This window comes from Rousettus aegyptiacus, unplaced genomic scaffold, assembly GCF_014176215.1.
Source record: "Rousettus aegyptiacus isolate mRouAeg1 unplaced genomic scaffold, mRouAeg1.p scaffold_m13_p_6, whole genome shotgun sequence".
NCBI lineage: Eukaryota > Metazoa > Chordata > Mammalia > Chiroptera > Pteropodidae > Rousettus > Rousettus aegyptiacus.
The window spans coordinates 56,362,959-56,375,707 of record NW_023416309.1 but is presented as its reverse complement, the minus strand read 5'-3'; the positions used below and the strand labels follow the sequence as shown (position 1 = coordinate 56,375,707).

At 61.6% G+C, this 12,749-nt stretch overlaps 1 protein-coding gene across 5 annotated transcripts in view; it reads left to right on the top strand.

Moving 5' to 3' along the window:
• CTBP2 (C-terminal binding protein 2) overlaps positions 1 to 12,749 on the top strand; it is a 133,683-nt gene that overhangs the window by 101,088 nt on the left and 19,846 nt on the right. Inside the window, exon 1 of one of the 5 annotated variants that reach the window (XM_016118486.2) lies at positions 7,151 to 10,887. The exons of the other annotated variants lie outside the window; for them this stretch is intronic. Within the exon in view, the coding sequence (XP_015973972.2) occupies positions 9,285 to 10,887 (1,603 nt within the window). The 5' untranslated portion in view covers positions 7,151 to 9,284. Of the gene's footprint in view, positions 1 to 7,150; positions 10,888 to 12,749 lie in introns of those variants that run through there. 5 annotated transcript variants of the gene reach the window in all.

Sequence of the window (12,749 nt, the reverse complement as noted above, 5' to 3'; positions counted from 1 at the left end):
GTTCCACCCCCGGGCCCAGCATCGATGCCACATCAGCGGTGAGACGAGGAACGGACTGGAAGAGCCCGGGCCCTTGCCCCTCTCTCCAGGGCCGGAGGTCAGGGGGAGACTGCCGGGGGCTCCCCCAGACCCTCTCTCCCAAGCATGGTTCACACACCCATTCTTTTCCTTTACAGGCGGTTCAGGGTCACCTTGTTACCGTTGGGGGGTTGCGCGTCACCCAGCGGCGGGGGCCGGGAGGGGCCTGACGGCGGCTCCGAAGCGTGCGGTTCCCGCTTCCCATCGGTCCTTCCTCGAGCGATGCAGTGAAGAATCCCGGGTCGTTGAGATTGAGCAAAGATTTGTCACGAGTATATTTTAGAGACAAACAATGCCCCGAGGAGGCCCCGACGTAAAAAGGCCACAAACGAAGGGAGAAGCCCCAGAGGTGGGCGTGTCTGCCTTACACTCGGGCTGCGATGGGGCGTTCCAGAGGCGGTCCTGGGCGGCTGGCCGGCGAGGCCACTTTGAATGACACCTGGCTGCGTGTGCGCACCCGGAAGGCAGTGCGTTACCGTGAGCTCCCAGGCACAAACATGGTGTTACGGTGAAGTTTCGACCGTGGGCAAACGAGGCAGCCCCTTCTGCGCAGGCGCCCGTGGCCGGATTAGGCCGAGCCTGTGACTGGCCCTCTTGACCTTTGTCTTCGGGATGCGGGACAGCTTCTCTGACCACCGATAGGGTGTTGTCCGGCGTCTCCGGGCCGGGCCCCCATTGCTGCGTTCCCCCTGTCGCCCATGTCTGACCGGCCGCCTGACGCATTTCATCTGTGAGTAGTGTACCTGAGACAGCAGCAGTTATGTTTTTAATGTGGACACGTGGAATTAGAATGAGTGACTCGGGCAGACGGAAGTCCGTGGCCGCAGACGTGTGTTTGCTGAGCGTCACGGCTGCTCCAAGGTGCTTCCTGGGCGCTGTTTGCATATGTGAGAGCTGACTCAGCACCTTCGGGGGTGGGGGACCGGCCGAGCGGGGCGCCCAGGCTCCCTGCTGGTCTTCAGCTGGCCTGCCCCTCAGATCGGCTGGGTGGAATTTGTTCTTCCTTCCCGAAGGCCTCACACATGCACGTCCCTGGCCGTGGATTCTCGCCCGTCCCTGTTCCGTAAACCTGAGCTAACTGCTCTTGCACCTTCTCCACGGAAGGCCGCAGAATAGTCCCTCCTCCGCGCCACCCACGCCCCGCGCCGCCCCACTGCGACCCAGACTGCGTTGTCCCGGTTTTGGGTTTGATGATCAAAGCCGGGAGCCCCTCTGGGCCTGGGCACCTTTGTGTTCTTGCTCCTGGTCCCCGATTCTGCTCACGGCTCCTGCGAAGCCCTGGCCGTTGGGCTCCTTGCCGGACAAGACGCTCCGTGGGCCCGTTCTCCAATCCCGCCCTGTCCTGAGTGGACCCTGTCCGCCTTGGACTCCGAGCATCATCCTCGCACAGGCGCTGCCTCGGGGACGCTGCTTGTCCCCCACGCCCCGTCCCTTCCTCCCTGAGCCCTCCCCGCCGGCCTGCATCATCTCTCCCCTCCTCAGGCCCACTCCGACTTGCCGTCCCCTCTGGCCCCGGAGTCGGAGCCGGGGGAGGAAGGGGTGAAGCTCCTCCGTCCCTCCTTGCCTGCCCAGGATCAGACCCCAGCTGTGCCGGCCACGCCGGGGGGAGCCGGGGGGACGTTTCTGCTCTGTGAGCACAGTACAGAGTATCGCTTTGCTTCCCACCAGCCGAAGCCTTTGGGACTCATCCAAATCAGTTGGAATTACGGTCTTGCGAGCAGACTTAAAAGCCAGATTTCAATGTTTTTTTTTTCTTTTTTTTTAAAGCAACCCTTCTATTTCAACATGTACAATCCGTTCTGCTCTTTCCTGATGCCTGATATCAAACCATCCTAGAGTGCTGGTGTGAGAGGCTCCACGGAGTGGGGCCCGCGACAGCCCGGCCGGGGCCGGATTGCAGGCGGCTCTCTTCGATGCATGACTTAGGTCTTGGGTGTCCTCTCTCTGTTTGGTTGGTTTGCTGGTGTATTTGTGAATTACACCAGCCAGAGAGTTTTAATACCTTCCCACATCATGGCAGAGCTGGTTCGATTTGCCCCGAATATTTGTGGGTCAGAGGAGAGGGCTCGCCATCATTCAGCATTGCAAAAGGGACTCAGAAAAGCCCCACATTTACAGGACCGAAACAGACCAGAATGGCTTTGCCGATGACTTTTTTGTTAAACCATCTTATTGTGGGGTATGGTCGAATAAGTCGTTAAACACCGCCCTTTCCTGGGGCTGTTGAGAATAGAATGTGAAAGAAAGTAGAGATTTGATTTTACTTTGTTTTGTTCGACTGTCTTACCGACAGACTTGGAGAAATGGTCCCGAGGATTCTGTCAGCCGAGGTGTGAAAAGCCCCGGGTAGCATAGCTCAGCAGAGGACCTCCCCTGTCTCCTGCAGGGAACAAAGAAGCCTGCGAACCCCTGTTAAGCAGGCAGTCGTGTTACCGCTCCGTGCCCCTGGGGCGTTCTCCTGGGCGCAGAGACGGGCCCGTGGGTGGCGAATGGGGACCCCCCCCCACCTGGGGTCTGTGACTCACGCAGACGGTTACAGATCACGGGAACCTGTTTCTGCGTCACCTGTGGCACCGAGGACAAGACATGTCTGAGGAGATGCCTCGGGCGTGAGGTGGAGGAAAATGTCCCTCCCGAGTCGTTCCCGCTGTGAACAGGAGGAGCTTGCCATTGTGACACTGTGTCTCAGCGGAGGGCTCCACCATGGAAGTTCGGTCGTGGCCCTGGAACGCTCGAGAAGCCAGGGTGTCTAAGACCTTCCAGGCTCCCGGGGCGTGGGTGGCCACGGAGACCGGGGCACTCCTGGCAGGGGCGCGGGAGGGGCGTCCTTACTTGTGTTTTCCCAGGGGAAGACTCCGGCTGGCATCATGTTATTTTTCATTTTATGCTATTTTTACTTTTTACCTCTCTTTTTTAAAAAAGCAATATAAAATCACTACTTGTTCTGTTATTTAGAACACTTTATATAAAGAAACAGTGTTGAAGCTGGCCATCTATGGGGTAGTCCGTTAGCATTTATAATAAATATCTCCGGCCCCAAAATGTGAAGTTTTAAATGGGATTTATAATGTTGCTATACATTGTAATTATATGTTTGGATCAGGCAATTATCCACATTTCCAGTGATTATGTGATTAGTGATAATTACATCAGCTATGTAAATATACAATAGTCAACTAGACAAGACTTAAAACTCCCTGGTGTAAACGAACGTTCTGCAACAATGTGGCGCTTCCGTAAAGGATCGGTAGGGGGAGGGAGAAGGGCCGAGCTGAACCTTGAGAGCAGCGGCTGCCAGGGACAAGGTCCGTGTTTTGCCTCACCTGGCCGTGAGGCTAGGGTGCCTTCGGCGCAGTGGACCCTCACTCTCTGCAGGCGGCAGTTGGATTAATGTTTTATTAGTTCTCGCCTGCAAAATGCAGGCTCTCGCTTCTCTTGGCCCCTGGCACCGTGCGGGCAGAGGCCCTGAAACTCCCCGCGCTCGGCAGAGGCCCTGAAACTCCCCGCCGCTCCGAAAGCGCCGGGTCGCCCCCACTCCGCCTCCGCGTGGGGGCGGGGGTGAGGAGGCGTGCGTGGTCAGGGGCCGGGGCGTGGGCTCTGTCCTGGCGTGGGTTTCGTTCTCTGGCTGCCATCCTGGGCCCCTCCACAGTGCATCTCCCTCCCTCCACTGGCTCGTCTTCCCGGCCTGCTGTGTTCTTGGTCACTGTGCCTCTGAGGACAGAGCGTCAGCCTCCAGGCCTAAGCCACGCCTCACCGGAACCGCGGTCCGGTGCCTCCAGCGCGGGCCTGGGTGGGCGGGTGCCCTGCTGGGGACCGCGTGCGCCTGGCTGGCTGTCGCCATCGAGCCCCCCAGAGTGCTACCTGGCAGGTCACTTTAAAACCTGCGTCAGCAGGCACGAGGCTCCATGGCCGTAGGTGAGAAAGCCGCGCGCCGTCCCTGCAGACGGTGGCGTTGCCCGGGTCCCCACCTTGATAGGTGGCAGATTTCTTTGGACCAGGGACAGAGGGACAGTAGGCGAATGGAGGAAGTTCCCTGGGGTAAGTTATTTGACCTGGACCCTGGTGGAAGGAAATTAGGACATCCCGAGCAAAAGCAAGAGGAAGGAATTCTGGAATGTTCTGGACCCAGTACAGATGAAGAGACAACAGACGTGGCGTGCAGCGGGGTGAGGGGCGCAGCGTCGGGGTGCGTTGGGGCCCCTGAGGAGTGGAGATTCTGCGGGAAGAGCTGTCGTTGGAGGTCTTTATGGAGAGGAAGGCAGCGCCTCGCGTGCCGTGGGAGACTCGGCTCGGCCCTCTCGAGGCTGATTTTTGTCTTGCGGCTTGCTCGGGCCCGAGCTGGGGTCCCAGGTGGCTCTCTGCTTCACCGGCACATTCCAAACATGCCATCGAGAGAGCGGGCTTTTTACCCCATGCCGCGTGGGAAGCAAACCTAGCGTGTGTGACGTGGCTCTCATCGAGTTTTCTGCTCGGGTCTGGAGGTCGCGTCAGGAGCCACGTGCAACCTTCGTTTCCACTTCGAGGGTCTCCACTGGAGTCGTGCGCGGACTCGGGCCGCTTGTCGTGCGGTCGACCCCGAAAGGGCGGGTTGCAGAAGTCCCCTCAGGGCTCCGGTCTCCTCCAGAGGTGGCACTGACAGCCCACGGCCTCCGTGCTCTGGGCTCAGAAGCTGGGAGCATGCAGCGAGCACCCCAGGGTGCTGGGTGCCGCGTGGATCCTCTGATGCCTACACCGACGTCCGGACAGCCCTGCCGATGTTCCCTTCATGCTCACGGCGTTTGGAGGCTGCCGTGTGGCCCTGCCACCTGCCTGCTGCTGTTCCAGTGGACGTGGGGGGTTTTCCACCTCTGCTTTCGATGACCTGAGCCACTTAGGCAGGGAACCCTGAGTGGACGGAAGGAGAGACAGAATTGAAAGGCAGAAAGTTGTTTTTAGACAGAAATTCTAAAACGCTTGACAGAAACAGAAAGCAAACCAGCGTAGCCTGTGCGTGTTTAAAAGGAGGAAGTGGGGACTCAGGCCTATATTTGGCCATCTCTGCCAGAAAGCAGTGTGTAACCCACTAACCTCATCAGCCTGCCCCTGGGGGAGGCACCTCCCGCGGGAAGTGGGCCGGGGCGGGGGGGGGGACCCTGCAGCCGCTCCGTCCTGGGTCCAGCAGGCACGGGGAGGCGGCTGGGGTGGGGGCGGGGTGATCCACCTTCACTTTCAGAGCTGCCCTGGCCTTGGTCTCGTGGCCCCAAGGGCTGAGTTGGACATGGAAGGCACCCCCCCACCCCCGCCCGCCAGTGCTGCTCCAGGGAGGAGAAGGCTGGGCATGTCGTGCCCCCAGGGCTGGGTGTGGCTGCTTCCTGAGGATGAGCAAGCATTTATTGCCACCAGACTGGCGGGAAACGACCCCGTTCAGGGGACAGAGGCACCCGGGGCTGCGGTCTTCCTGTGAGTCCGGCCGTGGGAGTCGCTGATTCTAGCTCACACCCCATCTAAGGGAAGATTCAGGCCATCGTGTTGATCAGAACGGGACATGCTCCTGGGTGATTTGCCTCAGGAGGGGCCCATGGCCGTCCCCCTCCCCGATTTTCCCTGCTCTGGCAGGGCCACCTGGGTCCGTGTTGGAGCGTTCAGGTCTCCGCAGTTGTGGGCCGACTCCCTGTGGCAGGGGGAGCTGAAGGCCTGGCTCTGAGGGAGGCTGGCCACCGTCCTGCTGATTGCACCCCGATCGGCTTAGGTTTATTCTGTCTGCAAGAGAATTTAGACTGTCTGTCTATATCTCGGTTTAAGAAGATGATGGCTTTTTACTTTGTGCCGTTTTCTGTAGCAAGGAAGCGTCTTTGTGGGATTAAAAAGTTAAGTCTGTGTGACTCGTTACTGTCAGAAATCGGTCCCTCTTGCTTATTTACTTAGCCCACGTGAGGTTTTCAGGAAAGCAGTTCTTTCTAAAAAACCTCGATGTACTTTATAAAACACACACCTGCCGGGGTGCTGAGCGCAGCGCGAGTCCAGTTGCAGGTGTCGCGGCCGCACACAGGAAGGCGTGTGCTGCGGCATCTGGCGGGCTGCAGGGCCGCGGCGGCCTGAGTCTGGGCAGCGTCCAAGCAGAAGGGGTCGGTCGGAAGGGGCTGGCAACGGAACCGGGCCCCCTCGCCCGCCGTGACTCCGCCCCGCGGCCCGGTGCTGCCCCGCGCCTGGCGGGCAGGCGTTCCCCGCACACCGGCTGCCACTCTGCCTCGGAGCGCCCGGGCGCACGTCCTCCGCGGCCGCAGGTGAGGAACTTGAACCGAAACCAGCCATCCGGAAGCCGGGTGAGTCACCACGCGCTTCCCTGCTCCTCGGAGGCCCCGCGCGGGCGTCTGCCGGTATCCGTCCCTGCGCCTCCGAGGGGACGTGTCTGCGCCACGAGGGGGGTCTCGTGGCACGAACGCCACATGGCCTTTTGGGGAGGCCACGGCAAGGGCGCTGTGGCGCGGTGCCGAGGCTCCGGCAGTTGCCATCCGTCGGCTGCGGGTCCGGCTCCGCGCAGGCCCGCGCTCCCCGTTTGGAGGGCTCGGCGCAGTCGTCTGTTTTCGAGTTACTTCCTGATACTCAAGCAGTTAATTTTATAAGTGACGTGTTTACGATTCTGAGGTTTTGGAAATTTCAGGGTGACAGCATTATGTCGTTTGAGGTTGGCTTTGGAGTTTAAGCTGGATCCTGTGCCCTGTGGCCCTGGGCAAGGCCCCACCTTCTCCATCCCCAGAACCTGGGGTGCGACATCATCATCCCTGACTGTAGAGTTGTCAGGGGCCGGACGCCTAGAGCAGGGCCTGATACACGGACACTCGACACTCGGCGGGTGTCGACGCCCGATGTTAGACGCCCCGTGGGAAAAGCGTGATGTCAGAGGTGCCCCTTTGCCGGTCACCTCCGAAGGGTCAGGACTGCCGCGGGCCGCCCCGCCTGGCCAGCCGCGGTCTCTGACCAGTGGTAGGAGGAATGGCAGCGCCCACAGCGACGGGGCAGGATGCCCCCTGGGAGGCGACGAGGCCGCTGGAGGCTGGGGGCTGGGGGCTGCCCGGGGCCATCTGGTCAGGCTTTTGTCGGTGAAGGTGGGTCCTCACCGAGACACCGGGTGTGGTTCCATGCAAACCTGCCTCGTGCTCACTCGGACGGGTCACCGGTGAGGCCGCCCGCCGCGGAGCCCAGCGGAGCCCAGCACGAGCCGCCGCAGCCGGAGGCTGCTGTTCCATCCCGCTCGCGGCTCTGTCACGTCTTCCTGTCTGTTCCGATGTATCTCCCATGCGCTCGGCTCCTCGAGCTGTCGCCGAGACGTGTAAATACTGCCCCGTGGGAGGCCATGCCTGTCTCATGGTCTCCCCCGCCCGGGCCCCCCAGCCCCGGCCCGTGAACGTGCCCGCAGAGGGACGCGGGAATGGCGCCCGTGGCCGCCCGGACGTGGGGACCCAGCTGGCCCCGCAGTGCGGCTGGTTGCTCGGGTCCCACCCTTCAGTTGGCAGGCAGAGGCCGTTTTCCCAGGTAACTTGAGGCCTTGTCGGCATTTGGGGGTCAGAAGTGGGGGCCACGGTGCTCAAATACCAGGCTAGGCAGCTCTGGTTTTGGGGGGGCCAGTGTTGGTTTAAACAGAGTGTGTCCCAGAGTGTAATTAGTATGTACCGATGGATCAGGACGTGGGGGGCGGGTGGGCCGTGCCCCTTTAAACCGTCTCGCCTCACCGTGGACCTCCAGTTCCTGGAAAGGCCTTTGTGCTCACTTTCTTCCCTCTCGGTAAATCTTCAGTATTTTTCATGTCAGAAAAAAAAAAAGTTTTTTGTTTTGTTTTGTTTTAATGACTGGTATTTGTTTTTAGTGGAAGATCGCAGTTGGGTCATGAATTGAGAGAGACATAATTAGAGACAGAGTTGGAGATAAAACCCTCCTAGGTCCGGTGGCATCGGACACGTGTGTTATGTCATTTTAAAGCGTCCCGACTGCCCGTGGCCTTAGCCACAAGGCCCTGTGACAAGGCGGGGCCCCCCCCCATACTCTCAGGAAATGGCTCGGTGCCCCAGTTTGCGGGGAGGCCCTTTGCCTGAGTGACTGCTCTCTGCGTTATTGGACCTGAGTCTCTCGTGGGCTACGTTAAGATCTCAACCCGTGGGGATGTGGGATGTTGTCTGCCAGAGGCAAGCCGGCCGAGGCTGCTGGAGGCGGGTTTTCCTTCCCAGCGGGTTTGAGGGAAGGCGCCTCGAAGTCGCGGCTGCTTCCCGGTTGCAGTCGCTGACCTCTGTCGCAGGCTTGAGACGCCCACTCCTAGATCATGTGCTTAGGTGGTGGTTTTTGTTCGGGGTGGGGTCCATCCCCCCCCACTTCCCCAGGAGCATGAAGGGATCTGTGTTTTGTGATGATAAGGTAGAGGCTGCGTTCGGACTTGAGCGATGTCACGCCTTCGAATCGTCGCCGAGGCGTCCTCTCAGAGCCAGGTTTCGAGACGGCGACGCTTCCGCTGCAGACCTGGCCTGTTTCTCGGCACCTCGTGCCCCGGAAGTGCGTGTGAGATGCTGGTCTCTCTGTCCCCCCTGCGTGTTCACATGTAACGTGTCCTCGGCCGCACACAGCGGATTAACATCTCATCGGGGCGGATTAAGATGGCATTGACATTGAAGCGGTCTTTTTCTGGTTTCCTCCTGTCACTTTTAGGAGTCGGAGGCAGGGGTGGGGCGAGGCCCCATGGCGAGGGAGGGCGGGGGAACAGTGCTTGCCCAGAGAGCGCCCTGGCGAGGACGGAGGAGATAAGCCAGAGCTTCAGCGTGAAGATAATTCCTGCTCGCAGGTCGGGAGGCCCTGATGGAGAGGCAGCGGCTTCATCGGTCTAGGGATGTCACATGGAACAAAAGCTTTAGGGGTTTTATTTAGCTCCTAATCCGCGCCAGAGAGCTGAGGGCCATGTGAGCAGCCGGCGGGGGCCGCAGGCCCCGCAGCCTCCTGGCCAGCACTGCCCGCCGCCGTCAGGGAGCGAGGGGAGTGACCGTGCGCGCTGCGCTTTGTCTGCTAAGGTTTCGAGGATGAATAATTCAGGCCGTCCTTTGAAATAGGAAACCCACGCACTTGGCTTTGCTGCCGTCCGGAAGGGCTTGGGCCCCGCCTGGGACGCCGCCGGCCTGGTTTCGGCGTGTGTCATTGAAGGTTCGTAGAGAAAGGCCTCCGCCTCGGCCGTCATTTCCCTCCTTCCCATGCCGGTGCCCAGCAGGCATGTCAGCGTCGGGCGCTCTCAGAGCTGGGATGCCTCCGGGTGGTTCGAGGGCCCCTGGGAGCTGGCAGAGGCTCCGGGCCGGAGCAGCTCCCTGACGGACGGAGGTGGAGAGGGACCCTGGTACGAGCCGGCGCCCGACCTCTGCCGCGAGGCCTTCTGCGGCTCAGGGGCCGGCAGGAAGAGCTCCGTCCCCGACTTCACCTTTTACGACAGCAGACAGGCCGTGATGTCCGCCCGCGGTGCCCTGCTGCCACGGGATTACTACGGCGACCTGTCCGGAGCCGCTCGGGGGCCCAGAGAGCCACAGCACCTGCGGGACCCTGGACTCGGCCGGCCACTGCCCAGCTACGGAGTGCTTGGCAGCAGGATGACGTGGGAGCATGTGCAAGGCCGGGCCCCCGCCCTGCAGGACCCGGGGCCCCCGTACCGGGAGGCCGGAGGTAGGGCGGCCACTCCGGGGCCGCGGGCGCAGAGCCGGGCCCCGTCGCCCGCACGCTACGCCGCGGACCCCGCCGACGGCAGGTACGGGGTAGAGGCAGCGCCCTACGCCCCCGGCCAGGTCTACAACGACGTCAGCGACAGGCCTCTGGACCCCGCGCCCGCCAGGCAGGCGGCCCCCACGTGCCTGGTCGTGGACCCCAGCGGGGCTGCCGCTTCCGAGGTGGGCCCAGGGCTGGCCCCCGCTGCCCTGAATCGAGGCTACGGACAGGAGAGCGTCCCCTCCAGGATGGCTTATGAGGATTGTGAGGCCGACCTGTCCGCCTTCCAGGGGCCTGGCGGCAGGAGGGGCGTGCGGCCCGAGTTCCTGGCCCTCCTCCGGGCTGAGGGGGTGGCGGAGGCCACGCTGGGGGCCCTGCTCCAGCAGGGCTTCGACTCCCCGGCCGTCCTGGCCACGATGGAGGACGCAGACATCAAGTGTGTCGCACCCAACCTGGGCCAGGCCCGCGTCCTGAGCCGCCTGGCCAGCAGCTGCAGGGCCGAGATGCAGCTGCGGAGGCCGGGCCGGGCGGGGCCCCCGCCACGGACACGCTCCGGCAGCTTCAGCCACCGCAGCGAGCCGCACGGCGCCCTGGCCTGCCTGCCGCCACAGCCCGTGGGCCCCCTGCAGGCGGCGCTGCCCCGAGCTGCAGACCCAGCCCGCCGGCCGTCCAGCGCGCCTTCCCAGCACCTGCTGGAGGCGGCGGCCACCTACGCCGCTCCCGGCCTGGGCGCCCAGGCCGCCCACCTCCCCTCCGGCTCCGGGCGCGGCTCCCCGGCGCCCTGCGCCCTGACAGCGCGGCTGGGCCCCACGTGCTCCCCGCAGGCCGGAGCGGCCCCGCCGACCCCGGGCCCCAGGACGGCCTACTCCACAGCCTCCACGGTGCCCATGGAGCTGCTGAAGCGCGAGCACAGCTCGGCCGCGTCCCCCCTGCCCAGCCCCCGCGGCAGCCCCCAGCTGCTGCGCAGGCCCGGGGTCCCCGCGGAGCCGCCCATGCTGCCGCCCGCCGGCCAGAGCCTCCACGTGCCGCACTCGCCCTGCCCGAGGGTGGCCCGGCGGACGGGGGCCCCCATCATCGTGTCCACCATGCTCACTCCGGACCCAAGTAATGCGCCCCTCCCCACATCCCCGCGCGGGTGGCTGCGTGGCGGGGGCGCGGGCCGGGCACGGGGCAGCGCGTCCTCACCCTCCAGGCCTGGAGGGGCCGGAGCCGCGCACCCCACAGCCGGCTCCCAGCCTCGCCAGCTGACGCGGTTCTCTCGGGGGAAACAGATTTTCGGGTCAGGCCGACCCACTGGGACGGCGTTGCCTTCCCAGCTCTCTCGTTGAGCTCAGGCCGATCTGTGGAGGTCCCTGTTTGGTGACCCAACACGTCTGTGTTTCTGGGAGACGTTCAGAAATCACCCAGGGCTGACGGGCACGGTCCGCTCACGCGAGGAGGCTGGCGGGAAGGCGGGAGCCTTCAGCCAGTGCCCCCCTGAATCAATCGTGGGACAGTCCTTTGCCGTCAGGACCACGGCGTCACGCGCACCGCAGCTCAGGAACAGCCCGCGCGTCGTCAGAGGCGGGATTAACCGCCTCGGATCTGAGATGGCGTTAGTTAGACGAAGCAGGACGTTGAAATCCCTTAGAACTCCCCGTTTCAAAGCCACACTCAGTCTGGCAGGTTGGGAAACGCGGTCGGGAGTTCTGGTAGGGAAGAGTCGACTTCCGAGGCGAGGAAGTAGGAAAGGATCCGAGTTGATTTGCGGCCGGACACGGGAGGAGTGTCGATTGTCACTTGTGTGGCCTCGGGCGCGGTGGTGAGCTTCCAGGTGGGCGGCACCTGAGCAACGCTTAGAATTTCTTTTTTAACTCTAGAGTCTTTACTGACAGTTTAAGCTGTAAATCTGTGGTCTTCCCTCCTGCCTCCCCCAAATTTTAAAAACAATTCTTTTTAAGTGGATTTTCTTTTTTTTCCGTGAATAACTTATTATTAGGGCAGGGATTACTGGCATGAAATTCAGGGTAGAAGCACGACGACTCTACCCCTTAAGCACCTGCGGCTGGGTCCTGGCGGCCGGGGCGGGGCAGCCCTGAGATGTGGCGCTGGGGTCCCCTCTCGCTGGGGGAGCCGGTGACAGTTTGGCCGCTGCCGTTAGACCTGGCGATTCTCGCTTCGAAACTCAACTCCCAGGCGCTTTCTCCTTTCCAAGGGGAGACTCCGTGACTGGCTGGAGTTTTCTGTATTCTCACTGTAGACTCTGGGTGTGTCCCCTGTGCGGATTTCTTACCTTGCATCTGGTCGTGTGGTTCACTTTTTTTTATTATTTATTTATTTTTTTTAGGCGGTGCGCGACGGGAGGACAGTCCCCCTCGTCTCCGGGGGCCTGTGCCGTCCCCCTCGCCGTCACACATTCTCTCTCTGCAAGCAACTCATTTGCATGGCGATGACATTTGTTGCTCCAGTAATTTCATCTGATAATGGCCGGGCTTGCAAAGCGGATCTGAAAACATATTCCTTAATTATGTGTTGCTAAGCAACGGGAGGGTTTGGTCATAATCACAGAAAGATTATCTCTTCGTTGAAGTCCTGGAAAGGTTTTGCTGAAGGAGAACCTGTTAAATTGCCTTATTTTCTTATTTTCCTGTTAATTTTGCACCGCCTTCTGACGAAAACATGCCCTGTTATTTGGGTGTGGGGCGAGGGATGTTGTGTTAGTTGCTTGGCGTGTGATGTTAGCGCGGGTTTCTGCGGACCAGAGGATATTGATTTGTTTCATTTGCATGGCAGCGAGCCAGTGCCAAGGAAGTCTGCAGTCGGAAGACGGCCAGCAGATGAATCTCTCTGTCAGACGATCTCTCCCGTAGCCCTCGTCCTCCTCTGCGTCCCTTCCTGTGCGTTCAGCATGTCCTCATAACCCTCCCCGCAAGCCGCGCGCCGGGGGCCGGCGGGTCAGAGCTCGGCTTCCTCTCGGCCTGTGCAAA